A 19,374-nucleotide genomic window follows, 5' to 3' on the forward strand; every position below is an offset into this window, starting at 1 on the left:
AGTGTTTTTTACAGTTCATGGCCCTGTTATTATAACACGGCTTCAGTCAGAATATTTAATTGCTTACAGACGGATGGGGCAGGAGGAGAGATATGGAGTTTCTCAACCTCATATTAAATGTAAAGATGTGGAAAAATATGAAAACAAACATGATTATTCGCTCAGTTATTCGCTGCACAGACCTTTTGACATTTCGGGGAAAATATGCTTATTTGATCTGTCGCCGATGGTTACATGAGACGGTTGAAGATTGAAAATGAGATGCTGTGTCTGTCTCACGGGGTTTTTCCTCCATTAGAATTTTTGATGATAAATACAAAGAATGAGACGGTTAGCTTAGCATAGCATGAAGCCTGGAGAAAAGGGGTAAACTGTTGCTGTTGTGAACTTGCTATAATGTCCAAAATCAGCCTACCCACAACTTTAAAGGTACAGTGTGTAGAATGTATTGCCATTTTTGGTTAGTGATGATCAATGATAGTATAACAAAAACAGACCATTAATGACTATCAGTGTATTATTTTTTTTTTTTTTTTTTTTTTTGTCATTTTCAAGCTTTATTGGATAGTACAGAGTTGAAATGGGGAGACAGAGAGAGAGAGGGGGATGACCTGCAGTAAAGGTCCACGGGTCGGATTTGAACCCGCGACCACTGCTACGAAGGCCGGTGTTGATATGGTACGCGCTCTATACACTGACTACGCCACCGGAGTGCCCGATCAGTGTATTATTCTAATGATTCATGAGGGGGTAACTAACTAACACTAACCCTGCGTTCCAAATCACATACTTTTTCTTTTTACTACACTACATACTAAAGTACAGAAAAGTTTTTGGGCCACAGGAGAGAAAACAAATCAGATAAGGAAGTTTTTTTCAATATGTCAAGAAATGTCAAGAATAAAGACGAATACTCCAAAATGCTATTGGAATTAGTGGGGCATTTATGTATTTTCAGCATACTACAATTGACTTGCATGTATTGGGACATCCTAAATCTTTTTCTGGCATACTAAATAGTAGGGAAGTATGGGGATTGGAACGCAGGGTAACACTGTCTCTTTCTCTCTCCCTTCTCCCAGGACTTCAGGGAGAAGAACACAGACCACATGCGTCCGGACATCGTGGCGTTGTTGAAGAGCAGTAAGAACGCGTTCGTCTGCAGCCTGATGGGCATCGACCCCGTGGCTACCTTCCGCTGGGCCGTGCTCAGGGCGTACTTCAGAGCCATGGTCGCCTTCAGGGAGGCCGGACGCAGACACACACACAAGAAGACTGGTGAGGACATTAGAAAGTCAATGTCAAAGTCAGCTTTATTTGTCAATTTTAAAATATGCACCAGATATACAGAGGAATCGAAATTAATAATAATGGATTGGATTTATATAGCGCTTTTCTAAGCACTTAAAGCGCTTTACAGGGTTCCAGGTTCCATTCATTCACACACAGTCATACCGGTGGCGGAAGCGTGGCCGCCATTCAGCGCCTACGGCCCCTCCGACCACCACAAACATACAGCATATGTCATACACATTCACACGAGGCATGTCAAGTGAAGTGTCTTGCCCAAGGACACGACAACCATGACACAAGTGGCAGGGCGGGAATTGAACCGCCAACCCTTCGATCATTAGGGTTCAAGCTAACTATTGGGAGCAGTTTAGGGTTGATTGTCTTGCCCAGGGACATGTGGCGGGGTGACGGGGGATCAAACCACCGACCCTGAAACCCAGTGGATGACCATCTGACCCGCAGAGAAATACTAAAAGACTAGATGCCAAGTTTCATGGGCTTTCAAATCTACACAAGGAAATAATAACAACAAAATAAAGTCAGGGAATCTTCTTTTCCATCACTTAAAAGATATTTGTATTTGAGTTTGTGCTTAATTTAATATTCTAAGTAATTTACTAATTCTAAAGCTGTATTCTGAGGTCAGGTTTTATATGTAATATCTTTGCGGTTTGGACGGTCTAACAAAACAATCCATGTTAAGGGAAAGTCCCTTTAGCTCTGGGAACTTTCATGATTTTTTCATTACATTTTAAGACAATAATAATAACAACCCCGCAGATCAAATATATTCCGTTACATGATTAAAACTCAGTTGGAAGAAGTTGAAGGTAGTTTTTTTTATCTCCCAGCATGCATCACTAATTGTTTCCTGCATACAGTATAATGTTTCAGCCCGACTGTGTACATGCTAACAGATGATCCTAACTTTCAGCGCTCAACGCAAACATACATAAAGAAACCATAAAGGAAACACGTCCCTCCTGCTGCGCACTGTTGCTTTAATTGGGCCAAAAACAACAGGGAGTGTTACGGTCTGTCCAGGAGGTTTAACTCAGAAGAAGAGTCTTGGCTTCTGCTGTTAATTGAGGAGGAGAAGAAGAACTTAGGGTTTTTGATAAACTTCTACTGTGTTTATTTTCACAAACCTAGAGTGCAGTTATCCAAACATATTAATTTAGTATTACGTGATGGATTAACTTTATTGTTCTTGTATACGGACTAGTATTAACTTTTTTGAAGAATTCTCCCAGCACACACACACAGTACAGACAGGTAGCGGATCGTGAGCAGACATTACTAACACACTGATTTTGACAACAAACATTGTCCTTAATTACTTACTCCACCTTTAAGTGCTTTTTGCTCTCACTTTATTAAACATGTCTACATCTTAACAATCTATTTTTTTTACTTAATTTTGTCATGAATATATTTAAGGTAGTATGTGTTGGAGAGTAAACAAAGTGAGAATGTCATTGTACATTGCTACTACTTGTTTACTGCACATATGACCACACATATCTTGACTCTCTCCTCTCTCCTCTCTCCTCTCTCCTCTCTCCTCTCTCCTCTCCTCTCTCTCCTCTCTCCTCTCTCCTCTCCTCTCTCTCCTCTCTCCTCTCTCCTCTCTCTCTCCTCTCTCTCCTCTCTCCTCTCCTCTCCTCTCCTCTCCTCTCCTCTCCTCTCCTCTCCTCTCCTCTCCTCTCCTCTCCTCTCCTCTCCTCTCCTCTCCTCTCCTCTCCTCTCCTCTCCTCTCCTCTCCTCTCCTCTCTCCCCTCTCTCTCTCTCTCTCTCTCTCTCTCTCTCTCTCTCTCCTCTCTCTCTTCTCTCTCTCTCCTCTCTTCTCCTCTCCTCTCCCCTCTCTCTCTCTCCTCTCTCTCTGTGTTTCAGGGAATGAAGCCACCGTCCCCTGCGCTGTGGTCAAAACCGTGGACAGCTTTAGTTTCCTGCACCACCCGGTCCACCAGCGCAGCCTCGAGATCCTGCAGCGATGCAAAGAGGAGAAATACAGTAAGTCATTAATATAGTAATAATAATGGATTGGATTTATATAGCGCTTTTCAAGGCACTCAAAGACACTTTACAGGGTTCCAGATATATCAGCTAATGAATCTTATCTTTTGACATTAGGTTATCATATATTTTTTTCAGGTACCTCTAGACTCTGGGACATTAAGACATTAACATGTTTAGTTATTTCTGTTTTTTTTTATATACCTTATTCTAGAAGCAAAAATAGGTCATCATTTTAATGTTATTGTTCATATTTACACTCATCACTCTGGATTGGAACAGGGTCAATCTGGACTCATCAGACCACACAACCTTTTTCCATTGCTCCAGAGTCCAATCTGTATGCTCCCTGGCACGTTTAAGCATTTTTTACCTGATAAGCCCCACTGATGATAAGTGGTTTTCTTAAGGCTACACAGCTGTATAGTCCATATCCCTTATGTTCTCTTCGCATTGTGCGTGTGGAAATGTCTGTACTTTGATATATAGGACTTCTTCAAGGTTTTTCCATAGAAACGTGTGTTAAAAAAGAGGGTTTTATTTCACCACGGGTCATGACCACACATATACAGTGTAAGTCGATGAAACAGTGGAATGAAGGAATCTTAATAAGTTTTTTGTGGGTGTTTTTTTATGGGGTTGTGGGTTTTTTTCCAGTTAAATTTGAGGGAAATTCTATGGTTTGCATGTTCCACATTTTACGTTTATGTGTGTCATGCTGTGTGGAACTCTCACTGGTCCCAAAATGTGGAACTATTCCTTTAATTTGACCCAGTGTCAGAGTTCAGTGAAATAAGTGACTGCATAGTAATAACAGTGAGTTTAAACTTTAACAAGGGGAAAACCACACATGTAAACTGGAAACATGGCAAGTTCATTAGCTGCTTGTTTTTCAAATGTAATGTCTCCATATAGGCATTAATGTTCCACGGGCAAAACAATACACGCACGCACGCACGCACGCACGCACGCACGCACGCACGCACGCACGCACGCACGCACGCACGCTCGCTCGCTCACTCACTCACTCACTCACTCACTCACTCACTCACTCACTCACTCACTCACTCACTCACTCACTCACTCACTCACTCACTCACTCACTCACTCACTCACTCTCTCACACACACTCACACTCACACACACACACACACACACACACACACACACACATTCACACAGATTTGATTCTCATGTGTCCTCATCTCCTCAGGCATAACAAGGAAGAATCCCAGGACGCCTCTGTCTGATCTCCAAGGCACCAACGCCCTGAATGAGAAGGCCAGCTGGTGAGTACAGCACAGGCCAAGTGTCTAAATGTCTTCTGAAGACGGCCAAGAGCATTTTTGGCAAATCCAGATTGTGTCCAGATTAAATGTATCAAGGATAAACAGGAAAAAAAATCACATGATGTTTCGATTCTTTTACCAATCAAATCCAAACCACGTGGCAAATGTGGTGCATTGAGATGTGGCGTTTCAACAGATGCGGCTTCAGTCCGTACACTCTAGTCATTTAAATCAGATATCAGATATGTTGCAGTGGTCGCGGGTTCAAATCCGACCCGTGGACCTTTACTGAATGGCATCCCCCCTCTCTCTCTCTGTCTCCCCATTTCAACTCGGTACTATCAAATAAAGCCTGAAAATGCCCAGAAAATAATCTTTAAAAAACTAAAAAAACAAAACATCTCTCTCCCTCCTCTATAGGGATGGATATGGCGTCGGCTGTAACGGTCGCAGTTCGCGGTCCGGCCGTCTCTCGACAGGAAGTCCCGCCCTCGAAGAAGACGGAATCTTCATCAACTCAAACAGCAGCAAACTACTGGAGAGAGCTCAGGGCATCCTACTGTGAGTAATGCACACACACACACACACACACACACACACACACACACACACACACACACACACACACACACACACACACACACACACACACACACACACACGCACATACAAATACACATACACATACACGCACATACAAATACCCATACACACAGACACACACACAAACATACATCATAGACACACACACACACACACACACACACACACACACACACACACACACACACTCTCTTAATATGATAACCTGTATTCGTATTTTAGTATATTTTAATAAACACAATATTTTTCATCTGTAGGAGGAACAAAAACTGCAAAAGCAAGCCGAGCCTTCCCAAGGTGAGACACTCACATGACAACACTTTTAATGCAATTTCTAATGTCTTATCTTGATGTGTTTTATGCCCTTTAAAGCACTTTGAATGGCCTTGTTGAATTGTGCGAGATAAAGAAACGTTCCTTGCCTTACACCTTCACAGACAGTTATTGGTCTTACATACAGTAGGCCTAAGCATTTCAGACACAGGGTCATCTGTAGCCTTATATATATGTTTTGTTGTGTGTGTGTTTTCAGCACTTGTTGGATGTTAAATCCCTTCGCTACCTGAGCAGTGTGACGCTCCACGACCGCATCACCAAGTCTCTGCTGCACCTGCACAAGAAGAAGAAGCCGCCCAGCATCAGTGCTCAGTTCCAGGTCAGTGGCGCCATCTGCTGGAGAGGCAGGGAACTACAACAACACTAGTGACACAGCAGCAACACAATGATGAACTGTACACACATATTAATATTAATATAAGTTAGAGATACAGATTTTTCTTAATTCCTCATGCTACATATAAGTATAAATTAAGGTCTGAATAAAGACAGGAATCAGTTATTTATATAAAGATTATTCGTATTAAATCTTGAACGGGTAAAGCAAGTGTGAGACAGTTTATTTTCATTTGTGGTTTTCATTGTTTCAATCCTAAAATCAGTCAATCTCTTTTACAGGGATATTGTGCTGCAATAAAAGTGTTGCAGAACTTCTTTACATTGTATTAGGACTTGGTTTCACTGGTTTGTGTTTGTGTTTGTACAGGCGTCCCTCAATAAGCTGATGGAGACTCTGGACCAATCAGAACCCTACTTTGTGAAGTGTATCCGATCCAATGCCGAGAAGGTAACTTCATCACTATAGTAACACAGCTTCTCCTCACTATTGGCTACTTTTAATGTATTTACATCTCTCTCCCTCTCTCTCTGTCTGTCTGTCTGTCTTTCTTCCGTAGTTGCCGTTGCGTTTTAACGACAGCCTGGTGCTCAGGCAGCTCAGATACACGGGGATGCTGGAAACCGTCCGGATCAGACAATCAGGATACAGCATCAAATACACCTTCCAGGTAATCCTCCATCCTCCTAACACGAAATCAATATTCACTCAAAAGTTAGTGTCAACATGTTGTGTAGTTCAAGCATTGGGCAGATAGTTCACATTGCAGTCAGATTTCAATGTATTTTTCTCTTGTATCATGTACAATGTATATATTGACAACAATCTTAACTATAGCTTTCCCTTCACACTTTTTAAGGGTAACAAGTGTTTTGTTATAAACCCATTTTGTAAAAGCCTAGAAGAAAAATACTGGGGAACTAAATATTTTCAATTTGACATGAAAAACACAAAAAGTCCTCTCACCTCAAATTCAGCTGTCTAACTCAGTGCCTTCTGGTGTCGAGATATAACGAATGTGACAACCAACCCGTGTGACATATAACCCCGTTCTCCCCTACTCTCTCCTCTCAGCTGTCAATAAAAGGTTAAAATACAAAAAAAAAAGTATAGCTGTATAAGCTGCTTTATTAACCACACACACACACACACACACACACACACTGTGTTGCAGGACTTTGTGCATCACTTCCATGTGCTCCTGCCTCGAGGCACCAGCCCGACCAAGTCTGGCATCAGGGAGTTCTTCAGACGGATCCACCTGCCGCCCGCCGGCTACCAAGTGGGAAACACCATGGTAACCAGCTCTTTAACCAGTTTATCTGTTGTCTAAGGTGTACACTATCTTATATATCAGACTGCAGCAGCGCTTATTATACTATACCAGTGTTTTAATAGTAGTAGTATCATTCACTAGATGCATTATAAAATTGTGATTTGATCACTTATAAATTGGTTTTATTATCTGTGTATGTATTACTTTGACTTGAACATTTTACTTTTACTATTGCATGCACTGTCATTCAAAATGTGAACTTAATCACTTGTCATGCATAAGAGCATTCATGTTATTAATACAGTATGATCTATATTCTATGTGTGTAGGTGATCTGTGGCAACAAGTACTTTTGTTGATGCAGTAGCTTGGAGCCAAAGACAAATTTCCCTATAGGACAAAAACACTTTTCAGGCATTTTTAGTACAGGATGTAAAAATCCTCTATTCCAGACTCAAAAACTGAATTAACTACAAAATAAAATGACTAATATACAACTTTGAACACACAACAGTTTCAAAATAAACTAATATTATTAAAATATTTCCATTGTGTTGTAGGTGTTCTTGCGAGAAGCCGAGCGTCAGCGTCTTCAGACCAGTTTACACCAGGAAGTGCTGAGACGCATCGTAACGTTACAGCGCCGCTTCAGGGCCGTGCTGGAGAGGAAACACTTTGTCAACATGAGGACGGCCTCGTGTGTTATACAGGTGAGAGGGGTGTGGTGGGAGGAATAGGGTTTAAGCCCCATACTGTATATTCCTCACTGTATAGTCAATAAAGACAAAATGGCCCCTGTTGCTGTTATACTTTTATACATCATATTATTATGTTTTAAGATTTATTAGATAGTACAAAATTGAAATTGGGAGACAGAGAGAGAGGGGGGATGACATGCAGTAAAGGTCTACGGATGAAAAATAAACCTTTTGGCTAATTCTGGTATTTTTAATTCATGTACGATCTTGTGTTTTTTTTATTTGCCCTGTCCCCTTCTTAACTAAACTGAATTGAATGGGAGGAAAAGGGCTAAAGCACCATACTGTATATTCCTCAGTCAATAAAGACAAAATGGCCCCTGTTGCTGTTATACTTTTATATTTGATATTATCAGATAGTTACCCAATGTCTTAATGAAAAGGCTGAATTTTATTGTTGTAGGGTACTTCCAACACCTTACCTCAAGCCCGTACAATCATATTTATTCCCACTATGATTTTTGATTAAGTGATTTAAGCAAAATTAAAAGGGAAAATTATATTGTCGCACTACAGATCCATACTGTTTTAGTCCGCCCCATTTCAGCTCTGTCTCTCCACAACTGTCTAATCAACAACAATAAAGCCAAATGAAAAAGAAAAGAAAAGCAAAGAAGGATGATCTTACAAATTAAAAAATTCTCCTTATAATATATATATTTTTTTTTAAGAAAATGAATGGCATTTTCAAGCTTTATTTGATAGTACAGAGTTGAAATGGGGAGACAGAGACAGAGAGAGAGAGGGGGGATGACATGCAGTAAAGGTCCACGGGTCGGATTTGAACCCACGATCACTGCAACGAAGGCCTGAGCCAACATGGTACACACTCTATCCACCACGCCACCAGAGCTCCCAGATTATAATATAATTTTCAACACATTTCCTTTCCCTTTCTTTTCTCCAGCGATGGTGGCGCGGCTGCCTGCTCCAACAGTGTGCCCTGGAGCGGCTGGATGAGGAGATGGCTGCGGTGTGTGTGCAGGCGGCGTGGAGGGGCTACACACAGCGCAGGGCCTTCCTCCAGTGGAGACACTCGGCCCGGGTCATACAGAGGAGCTGGAGACGCTGCAGCAGACAGAGGGCTACGGCAGCACTAACAGTTCAGTCTGCATGGAGAGGGTTCAGAGAGAGGAGCAGATACTGTAGGACACACAGGACCGTGACTGAACTACAGGCCAGAGGGAGGGGCTATCTGGCCAGACTCAGGTGAGGACCAATCCTGCCTTACTTACACATCACATATTCTTTCTTTTTTTTCTATTCTACATACAACATCTGACCATACAAATGATCTTGTAAGGATGTAGTTTTTATTTATTTTTTATTTCGAAGTTTATTGAGCAGGGACAAATACATTGTACATTGTTTCATATAAAATATAAAATAGATGCCATGCATACAGGTTTCTAGTCAAGACTAATTTGCGACCCCTGGCCCTGGTTAGGTCTTTACTAAATACTTTACAATATGCTACAATTGGGACATACTTTTTAGCATGAAGTAGGCTACTATTGGGACATACTTTTACTTATTTATTTAATCATAACATTGCGCCTCAATCTTGCCTCTTTCTTTTATATCCATCACATCGCCCGTTGTTTTCATACAGAGGCTCCATCGATGTATAATATTTATTTCTTTTATTTGATATTTGTTAATTACACTTTTTGCATTCTCCCCTGATAACGTCTCCAGGTTCAGTGAAGTGAAGAGGCAGTTTGAAACCCAGCGACGCGGCAGTATTCCACCACAAGAATCAGACGCAGGAACCATGGAGGACCTCACCTCATTGGGACAAGATTCCTTCATCCAGGAGGACATATCTGGAGAACTTTCTGAAGACCTTAAGCTCGTAGAAGAGCCAGAGAGAGAGGAGGACTCGGAGCGCAGTCGGAGCATCGACGAAACCAGCAACAAGAACCGCTCCAAACGAAACAGCCGGCGAATGAGAGAGCTGGAACACGCCCAGTTCAACTTAGAACTTCTCAAGGTCCGAACCACCAGCGTGGGAGGGTCCCTTCAAGAGGACTCGGGCCCAGAAGACCACAGGGGATCTCCTGCTAGCCACGGAAGCTTTGAACTCCTCAACGTGGAAGATATGGAGACGGACGGTTCCCAATCCACCGTAGGCCTACCTCAAGAACATCCCCAAGAACCGGAGATCCAGCGAGATTCGAACTTTAACGAAAAGCCTTTGACGGAGCCGCCAACCAAGCCAGAGAGTCCGAAGGCAAAGTTTTATATTCCTTCTTCCGACCAGAGTCCAGTTCGTGAAGCGAAGTTTGAAAGTCCCGGTAAGTCTCAGAGCGAGAGGAGGGAGTCCACGTCGCGTAGGCCTGTGGTGGTGTTGATCAGTATGCAGAAGGAAAGCCCGCTGGAGGAGGGGGAGCTGCTGGCAGCACACACCCTGGAACAAGCTCCAGAAACGGGGGAAGCATCCACTGGTTCACACAGGAGCCCCGCTGCAGGCTCAGGGGTGGCATCACAGACGGAACAGGCCACTGCCAAGGCAAGTAGAGAGGGTTCTGAGGGGTCCAGTCCCGTCTCTGGTTGGGTTTGGTTTTTAGTTTTATTTCATCTAGAGGTGCATCTCCAAACAATTCTAAACATCATGGAAAAGTTCTTTAAAAAAGGGAAACTTTCATATATTCAGGATTCATTACACAAAGTGAAATATTTCAGACCGTTCTTGTGTTTTAATCTCAAGGATTACGGTTTATTTGATAAAAAAAAAACTGGTCGGAAAATGAAGAGTTTCAGCTTGTGTAGTACTGTGGTATTATTATTTTTTACTCTTCAACAAAATATCATCTAACACTTTACGGATATGAATATTTAACTTAATATCTCACTGTATAAACCAATGTGCAGGTTCAAGTGGCCCAAGCATCCGGTCCAGAGCTAGAAGGACTTAGCTCCTCTGAGGTGGACATCCAGATGGTGCCAGAGCCAACCCCCAGTGTTCCTGCTCCTGTCCCCAGCCAGACAGAGAGGCAGACGGGGAGGCCGGTACAGGACGCCCCCAGCCCCACGCTGGACACCAAACCTCCCAAAGCTCAGAAGAAAAGCTCCGGACAGACGGTCATCGTTAACATGGTCGAGAAACCCTCACACACTGTGTTCTCTCCACCCAGACGCAAGCTGCCCTTCTCCAAGTAAGTCAGGGGGATAGATACAGTATATATATATATATGTGTGTGTGTGTGTGTGTGTGTGTACTGTATACCGTAAATACCCTATATAGGGAAGCCATATTCCTACCTTCATGTTTTTATTTATATGTATTAGAATCATCGTTTAAAGTTTTATGGACTATATCTGTCGTTATAATAAATAAATAAACAAATGTATTAATTAATACATGAATGAATAAATAATAATGAAACAAATCCAGGAATAAATAAATGCTGTAATAAATACAGAAATAAGAAACTAAATATTGAATAAATAAGCACAATTTTTTTTACACCTGTTTCTTTTGTGCTGCAGGTCAGATAAGGATTTGGTGAACCAGGAAAGGTCTCTGGCCATGTTCAAAGACGACTCCAAGTCTGCTGGATCCAGAAACAGAGAGGTAGGACACACATACTGTAATACCTCACACCTCACATGCACGTTGTTTGACTGTCATACAGTTGATGTGTGCAGACTTATGTCATTGAAGTCATTTTAACCCGTGTGTGTAAAAACTGAAAAAAGTGTTTTTTTTTTCATTGGAATTAATTGACATGCAACAAGGGTTGTTGGAATCCAATTAGCCACCAAGGTGCTCCGCTAGTTTTACGGTCTTGTGAAAATAAACAAATACACACACACACACACACACACACACACACACACACACACACTCTCTCACATACCCCTACACACCAGCGGCTGACCTGATGTTTGCCCTGTGGTTGGCCCGGTAGCAGGTGGGGCGCCCCGGTCCCAAAAAGAAAGCTCGAATGTCGCGGACGCGCTCTGACTTCCTGACGCGCTGTAACTCTGAGGGGGCGACACAGTCTGATGATGATGATGAATACTACACCCCGGCCCAGTCCCACACGCTGCCCCCCTCCCTCTCCCCCCTACGCACACACCCCGAGGCCGACTGCCACAGTGACTCTGAGATGGTAAAATATACCGGATCTCCAAATGTCCAACTCAGGCCACCATCCTTTCTCTAAGGTGGACCGGGCCTAGCGTCATGGGGACAAGCCTTTTAACACTAATAACTTTCACTTTCGTTATATTATACTTTTCACTACTGAACTGTGCTGCTGGACTGTTTCATTGAAAATCTGAACAAAAAGCCTCATGTGTCATATTTTTCATCTTCAAAAACCACCGGCCTCTCCTGAATCACACACACAACGTCGATGCACGCCAACAACTGAAACTACTGCTCCTGCTCCAACTGCTGCTGCATGCTGGATCCGTTCAGACCTCTGAGCAGAAAAACTTCTCACTAACAACGTCGTATTTCTGACAGGATCTTATGAGCATGACTTCTGTTTCTCTCTCTCCATACCAGCGTTGTTCTGAAAATGCTGATTTCACTCAATCTCCTCCAATTCAGTAGATATAGATATAGTAGATTAGTACGTTTGAGTAGCATCACTAGAACTGATTGGAAAATATTTGATTGTTTTCTAGAATCAGAATGATTTACAGTAGTGATGCATTTTATTCTCAATGTCGAAGAACACATTATATGGACAGATATTCATCCATAACAAAGTACTTTTGTCCAGTAAACTTCAACTAGAGGCATCAACCTCCAATTGTTTTAAACCTACCAGAAGACTGGTCGTCCAATTGAATGAAATGTTCAGATATTAATTTGTGGTTCTGTGCGCTCTAGTCGTCTCACAAAGAGAAGAAGATCCATAAGACCATGTCTTCAGGAGACCTGGGGAAGGTGGAAGTCCTCAGGAAAACCTCCAGTCACGATGGAAGGTGAGAGCATTGAAGAGCCTCTGATTACATCTTTATACACAGAGAATTATCCTTCAGTCTTTAAGTACATTCTAGTGAGGGAATGCAACGGCTTTAACAGTGCTGTAGCAGTAGAAAAATGTACACATTCAAAAGTTTACCACAATAGATCTTGAAATACTTGTGTTTTTCTGTGTGTGTGATTTAGCAGGATGAGAGGGAAGATGCGTTTCTGGAGTAAGACGAAACACGGCGAGAAAAAGTTGTCAAGAGAGAAGCAGACGAGCCGGAGTGAAACTGGAGAGACGCAAGGTAAAAAAAAGTGTTACGCTTTTGGAGTGCAGATTTTGCAGATAATTTTTTCTTTAAATTCTGCAAATTCACACATAATTAGTTTGATATTGCCAGATTTTCATATTTATTCCAAAAATTGTTTTAATGTAAGTTATTAAAAAAGTGTTATGATGATATCTATAAGTTAAAAATTGTTACCCTACTGCAGTGTCTCACCATAAATAGGGTAAAATAATTTAGTATGAAGATTTTTTGGGGGGGACTTAAGTATGTGAACTCTTCCTAATCCTCCATGTTGTGCGTGTCCTCCCAGAAGGCCCCTCCCCCCCTCACAGTCCAGACCTGGAAGCCGCTCCGTCCGTCAGTAAAGACAACAAGGAGCCGTCTGGTACCATGAGGCGGCGGCGCAGCCTGAAGATCAGCAGCGTGGCTCTAGAACCCGCCCAGTGGCAGAACGACGCACTGCACATCCTCACCTCCGCTCACGACTACCGAAGCATGAACGACTTCCTCATGAAGAAGGTGGGAGATAGGATTTACTTTTGTACTCATTTGTATGGGGGCGCTGGTGGTGTAGTGGTTAGAGCGCCCACCCATAGAGGCTCAGTCCTCAGAAGCAGCAGACCACGGGTTCAAATCTGGCCCGTGGTCATTCTCTGCATGTCATTCCCCTCTCTGGCCCATGTCATCTCTGTTTCTCCTAACTGTCTAATAAAGCATAAAAATGCAAAAAAATAATATAAAAAAAAAATTAAATGCAAATCATTTTTGCATCATGCTAAAGTAGAGATATCGCAGTGCACCGAAAAGTAAAACATTTTCAGCTGTTTAATTAACGTTTTATCATTTGTTGACTTGGATCTTTCGAGCTAAAAAATCCCTCTGTCCCTCCACAGATCTCTGACCTGGACTCTGAGGACGGTAAGAAGGACACCATGGTGGACGTGGTCTTCAAGAAAGCTCTGAAGGAGTTCAGGATCAACATCTTCAACTCCTACTCCACGGCGCTGGCGGTTAGTCATCAATATCTTTACTCTTCGTTTTGTTCTCCGCTGGGTCTTTCAGTTTGTGTTAAGTCTTGCACCGTCTTTGGACAACAGCGGTAGTGTTTTTACTACACCAGCTGTAGCTCCTGGGTGAGCGTACCTATGACAAAGGCATTAATAATAACCATATAAAATAGCATTCTTTGCACTGATGGTCTCGTTTGCTGTTACATGTCATTCATGATCATCAGAGAGAAATTTAGACTGTTTCTGAAATATTTCCTCATAGCACCTTTAAGCAAACAACTTGAATGTGCAATAACCTATTATGTACAGTAGTATCCTGTTAAGTTATCCCATTTTTACGGCATACGTTGGCTATGAGTGTATGATACAGAAATTTGAGTGAATAGACCGAATACATTACTTTATTTATTATCTATTTTATTGAGTCTGGTCTGGTTGAGTGCACCTGAATTTCGTTGTATGTTTTGTAAATGAAAATAAAGAAAATGTTTTATAATGAAAATAAAGTATGTTTTTATCTTATGGTCCCTTTGTTCCTACTCTACACCAGATGGACGATGGGAAGAGTATCCGTTATAAGGATCTGTACGCGCTGTTCGAACACATCCTGGAGAAGTCCATGCGTCTGGAGCAGAGGGACTGGAGCGAGTCTCCGGTCAAAGTCTGGGTCAACACCTTCAAGGTCTTTCTGGACGAGTTCATGACCGAGTACAAGCCCATGGAGGGGACCATCGGCAGGGTGAGACTGCTACATACTGGAGGGAGGGAGGGAGGGAGGGATGGGTGTATAGATGGATGGATGGATGGATGGAGAGATAGATAGATAGATAGATAGATAGATAGATAGATAGATAGATAGATAGATAGATAGATAGATAGATAGATAGATAGATAGATAGATAGATAGATAGATAGATAGATAGATAGATAGATAGATAGAGATGGATGGATGGATGGATGGATGAAAAACGACCTATAAACTACAAGTAGTGAATGCTGTTATTACAAATTGAAAGAATGTCTCTCTGATAAATTTACCAAGAGATGTGGGTTCAATCGTTCCTATACGAAGCTTATTCAGCCTAATTCTTGGCTTAGCGCCGCCTAAGACAATTGTGATTGGTTTAAAGAAATGGAAACCAAACCGCCCAGTTTTCCCCCTAATACTCGAAACGAAATAGCCTGTGTCCAGACCAAACTACTACTAGCTGTAGATTGGCTGTGCGAGACTTATAGACCTGATACAGAACAGTAATACATTAAGATCTTACGTTTAAAATTGAATTTAGATTGTTTGAAAAAGATGTTTGGCTAACTAATACAAATAACATATGTAGATATTTAATTTTTATTTTTTATTAATTTTTTTCCCTAGGCTCCTAAACGTGAACGCAAGAAGTCGAGGAAGAAGGAAACAGACATTGTGAGTTGTACATTCAGTGTGATAACATTACGGTATCAAGGCTAAAACAAATGGTTAAAATGAGCTCAGCTGATTGGTTGCTCTGCCCCCTCTCCTTATCCAATCAGGTGGAAGAACACAACGGCCACATCTTCAAGTCCACTCAGTACAGCATCCCCACATACTGCGAGTACTGCTCCTCTCTCATCTGGATGATGGACCGAGCCTGCGTCTGCAAACGTAAGGGTTACACACGGACACACACAGAAAAAACATGTTTAACTTATGATTGTTATAAAAAATATGCCATTAATGAACCTTTGTTTGTTGGTTGATAATTTACTTTTTTTTCATATTTTATTTTGTCTTTGACCTTTATTTGTTTCTATGGTCGATAATACATTTTTATTAAATTTGTCATTAATTAACCTTTATTTTTCATTTTTGTGTGGTTGATAATTAATTTAAATGATCTTATATACTGGATTCTGCCGCCATGACATTTATGAATTCATGAGTTGTGTGTTCCTGCATCTTGTTACAAAATATATCTATGCCATGAACCAAACCTGCAATCTTTTTTTTATAAATATGTACATTTCAAAAGATTGTTAGGATGCAGAGGGATAATACAAAAACATTTTTTAGACTATTCTTCTGGGAAGATATTAAGTATCTATTTCACTAGAAGTGTCTAGAATCCTAAATCACATTGTAGGAGCTAGAAATTGTAAAGCATTAGATAGTTGGTGTGAAGTTTCAGAAAGCTAAAAACGTTAACAAACTTAGAATAATTTATATGTCATGGAATAATATCCCACTCCACTAAATGATGGTTCTTAATGGACTTTACTTCAGTGGGCAATGAGTATTTACTGAACCTTAGATGTTTACTTAGTATATACAATAGAATATCCCTTTTTATTGAGCATTTTTTGATTCAACATAAAAGCAGCATGTCAGTCTAATATCACTCGCATTGATATACACACCACCAGCAGTTCCTAATGTTTCCTAACTCACTTACCCACAGGCACTCACACCAGTGTGTGTAGTTTCTTATTTCCACACACACACACACACACACACACACACACACACACACACACACACACACACACACACACACACACACACACACACACACACTAAAGGTTCCCTGCCTCACCGAGTGTCTTAAGAAATTGGATTAAACCTCCCACTCCTTTTCACAAATCTGTCTTCTATCTAGTTAGGAGCTCGGTGTGTGTGCACTCTGAGAGAGCTGCAGACATCACCTCACCTCTCAGCCGATGCCTGGACATTGGTCTGAGTCTCTGGGCTTGTGACTGGCTGAACCGTGGCAGTGTGTGGCTGTGTGTGGCAGTGTGTGGATGTGTGTGTGTGGCAGTAGATTGGGAGGTTGTGAGGCTGCCGTCAGTCTGACTGTGTTGTTGTGTTGTTTGTTTCCCGCAGTGTGTCGCTACGCCTGTCACAAGAAGTGCTGCTCCAGGATGACCACCAAGTGCAGTAAGAAGGTAGGAGGGGGTTTATTTGATCCGTTATACAGTATGTATGGTTTTATTTTGTCTTAATCAAAGCAAGGCAAGGCAAATGAGCTAAATTCAGACACAAGGCCATTCAAAGTGCTTAACAGAGGCATACAATACATCAAGACATTAGAAATGGCATTTAAGAGATGAGTAAAAACAAAGAAAATACATCAAGATTCAAGATTAGACATTTAGACAACGATGTAGAATGGCTGCAATGAAAATGATGAGACTGACGATCAAGTTATTTTAGTAGCCTATTTAACTTAACTACTCTTTCATAGTCTCAAACTAGTTTTAAAGATATTGCAGAATCTGTATTGACAAAACCAAATAGAATGTACTAGGCTTGGCATGAGCATTTGGTGGCTAATGTTGGCAGTTATGTGTAGGCAAAGATCATGTATCATCACCAAAAACTTACAAAAGAGTAGTCTGACTTTACCATGCCCGTGTCCCCCTGTGTCCGTCAGTACGACCCGGAGCTGTCCTCTCGTCAGTATGGAGTGGAGCTGTCTCGTCTCACCAGCGAGGAGCGCACCGTGCCTCAGCTGGTGGAGAAACTCATCAACTACATCGAGATGCACGGCCTCTACACAGAGGGAATATACAGGAAGTCTGGCTCCACCAATAAGATCAAAGAGCTACGCCTTTTGCTGGACACAGGTAAGGACGCACACATAGACCATAACCACATAGAAAAGAGGAAGAATTGGTTGTGTTAAATCTGTGTTTTCATATGATTAAATGAATGAATTGTGTGATCCTGTTTGTGAAATACATGTTAATAGCATTCTTTGCACTGATGGTCTCGTTTGCTGTGACATGTCATTTATTATCATCGTCGAGGGGAAATGAGACTGTTTCAGATGATATTTTAAAAGTTCCTCGTAGCAGCTTTTAATTGACCTGAAAATGTATCTGTGTGTGTGTGTTTCCAGATGTGAACAGTGTGAGTTTGGACGATTACAACATCCACGTGATCGCCAGCGTTCTGAAGCAGTGGCTGCGTGACCTGCCCAGCCCGCTCATGACCTTTGAACTCTACGAGGAGTTCCTCAGGGCCATGGGTAAGATCAGAATAACTATTATCTTCATAAGAATAATGATGACGAAATAATAGTATATATATACTGTTTATTCTCTTTAGCTTGTTTTACAATCTTTTTCAATTGAATGAATCTGACTTTATCTATTTATTATAATTTTATTTACTTATTTTTTAATTATTAATTTCTTTTTATTCACTTTTACTTATTTAAATTTTTTTTTACACATTTATTACTTTATAACTCTTCTTAATTCCTGCTATATCTTTATTTGAATTGTACTAGTATTATTTAGTTTCACTTTTATTCAGTGAGTATTTTATCTTTTTACACTCAGCATTATTAACTTGTGAAATGTTACTGGCTCTGAGTGTGTGTGCGTTTGTTTTCCCCCTCAGGTCAGCCTGACAGGCGGGAGGTGATACGCGGTGTGTACTCTGTGATCGACCAGCTGAGCAGGACTCACCTCAGCACACTGGAGAGGCTCATCTTCCATCTGGTCAGGTAGGGGAGGAGATAATAACCACAAAACGTCAGCTATTTTGCTTCCATCACATGTCTTCTTTCATACTAGTTTAAATAAAAGGTCCTGTTTTACCAAACAGAAATGGCAAGTGACTGTTGTGGGAAACGGGTGTCATACTATATGTCATACTAAGTATCTAAAAAATTCGGCAGAGCACACATCTTTCCCCAGCCAAAGCGGCGGGCGGTCTCAATAACTTACTACTCGCGTAGACCAAGTTTAGCTGCATTTGGCTAGGGTTATGTTGTAGCCCTTGATCACAGGGAATGTCATTGCTAATCACACGGTGACGCTGGAGTTGTGTTTTGAAAAGATTCCACTCTGTAGCCTAGTTTCAAAAGTTTACGTTTTCAAGACTGCAAATGCTCAACAGTATTCTACTGGTGTGTGTGTGTGTTTGGTTAGAACCTGGTACCATGCTCTTAGGCTCAGCATCAACCGTATAAATAATAATAATAATAAATAGAATTGTTCTGCTGTGTGTTTCAGGATCGCCCTCCAGGAGGACACTAACAGGATGTCAGCCAACGCCCTGGCCATCGTGTTCGCTCCCTGCATCCTGCGCTGCCCCGACACCATAGACCCTCTGCAGAGTGTACAGGACATCAGCAAGACCACAGCGTATGTAGAGAGAGAGGGGGGGGGGTGGAGAGCGAGAGAGAGGGGAGAGAGAGAGGGGAGAGAGAGAGAGAGAGGGGGGAGAGAGGGGAGAGAGAGGGGGGAGAGA

At 41.7% G+C, this 19,374-nt stretch overlaps 1 protein-coding gene across 1 annotated transcript in view; it reads left to right on the forward strand.

The window, feature by feature from the left end:
- The window catches only part of LOC307250777 (unconventional myosin-IXAb-like), a 144,236-nt gene that overhangs the window by 119,693 nt on the left and 5,169 nt on the right, over positions 1–19,374 (forward strand). Inside the window, exons 13-39 of the mRNA XM_080027968.1 lie at positions 1,083–1,278; positions 3,187–3,306; positions 4,523–4,598; positions 5,019–5,159; positions 5,459–5,498; positions 5,734–5,856; positions 6,244–6,324; positions 6,434–6,544; positions 7,049–7,171; positions 7,711–7,860; positions 8,816–9,117; positions 9,607–10,420; positions 10,783–11,066; positions 11,401–11,485; positions 11,823–12,026; positions 12,758–12,852; positions 13,040–13,143; positions 13,439–13,647; positions 14,022–14,138; positions 14,689–14,877; positions 15,514–15,561; positions 15,669–15,780; positions 16,996–17,057; positions 17,546–17,738; positions 18,014–18,142; positions 18,520–18,625; positions 19,137–19,268. Coding sequence (XP_079884094.1) covers positions 1,083–1,278; positions 3,187–3,306; positions 4,523–4,598; positions 5,019–5,159; positions 5,459–5,498; positions 5,734–5,856; positions 6,244–6,324; positions 6,434–6,544; positions 7,049–7,171; positions 7,711–7,860; positions 8,816–9,117; positions 9,607–10,420; positions 10,783–11,066; positions 11,401–11,485; positions 11,823–12,026; positions 12,758–12,852; positions 13,040–13,143; positions 13,439–13,647; positions 14,022–14,138; positions 14,689–14,877; positions 15,514–15,561; positions 15,669–15,780; positions 16,996–17,057; positions 17,546–17,738; positions 18,014–18,142; positions 18,520–18,625; positions 19,137–19,268 — 4,346 coding nt within the window. The remainder of the gene's footprint in view (positions 1–1,082; positions 1,279–3,186; positions 3,307–4,522; positions 4,599–5,018; positions 5,160–5,458; positions 5,499–5,733; positions 5,857–6,243; positions 6,325–6,433; positions 6,545–7,048; positions 7,172–7,710; positions 7,861–8,815; positions 9,118–9,606; positions 10,421–10,782; positions 11,067–11,400; positions 11,486–11,822; positions 12,027–12,757; positions 12,853–13,039; positions 13,144–13,438; positions 13,648–14,021; positions 14,139–14,688; positions 14,878–15,513; positions 15,562–15,668; positions 15,781–16,995; positions 17,058–17,545; positions 17,739–18,013; positions 18,143–18,519; positions 18,626–19,136; positions 19,269–19,374) is intronic.

Source organism: Ammodytes marinus (genome assembly GCF_949987685.1).
Source record: "Ammodytes marinus genome assembly, chromosome: 5".
Taxonomy (NCBI): Eukaryota; Metazoa; Chordata; class Actinopteri; order Uranoscopiformes; family Ammodytidae; genus Ammodytes; species Ammodytes marinus.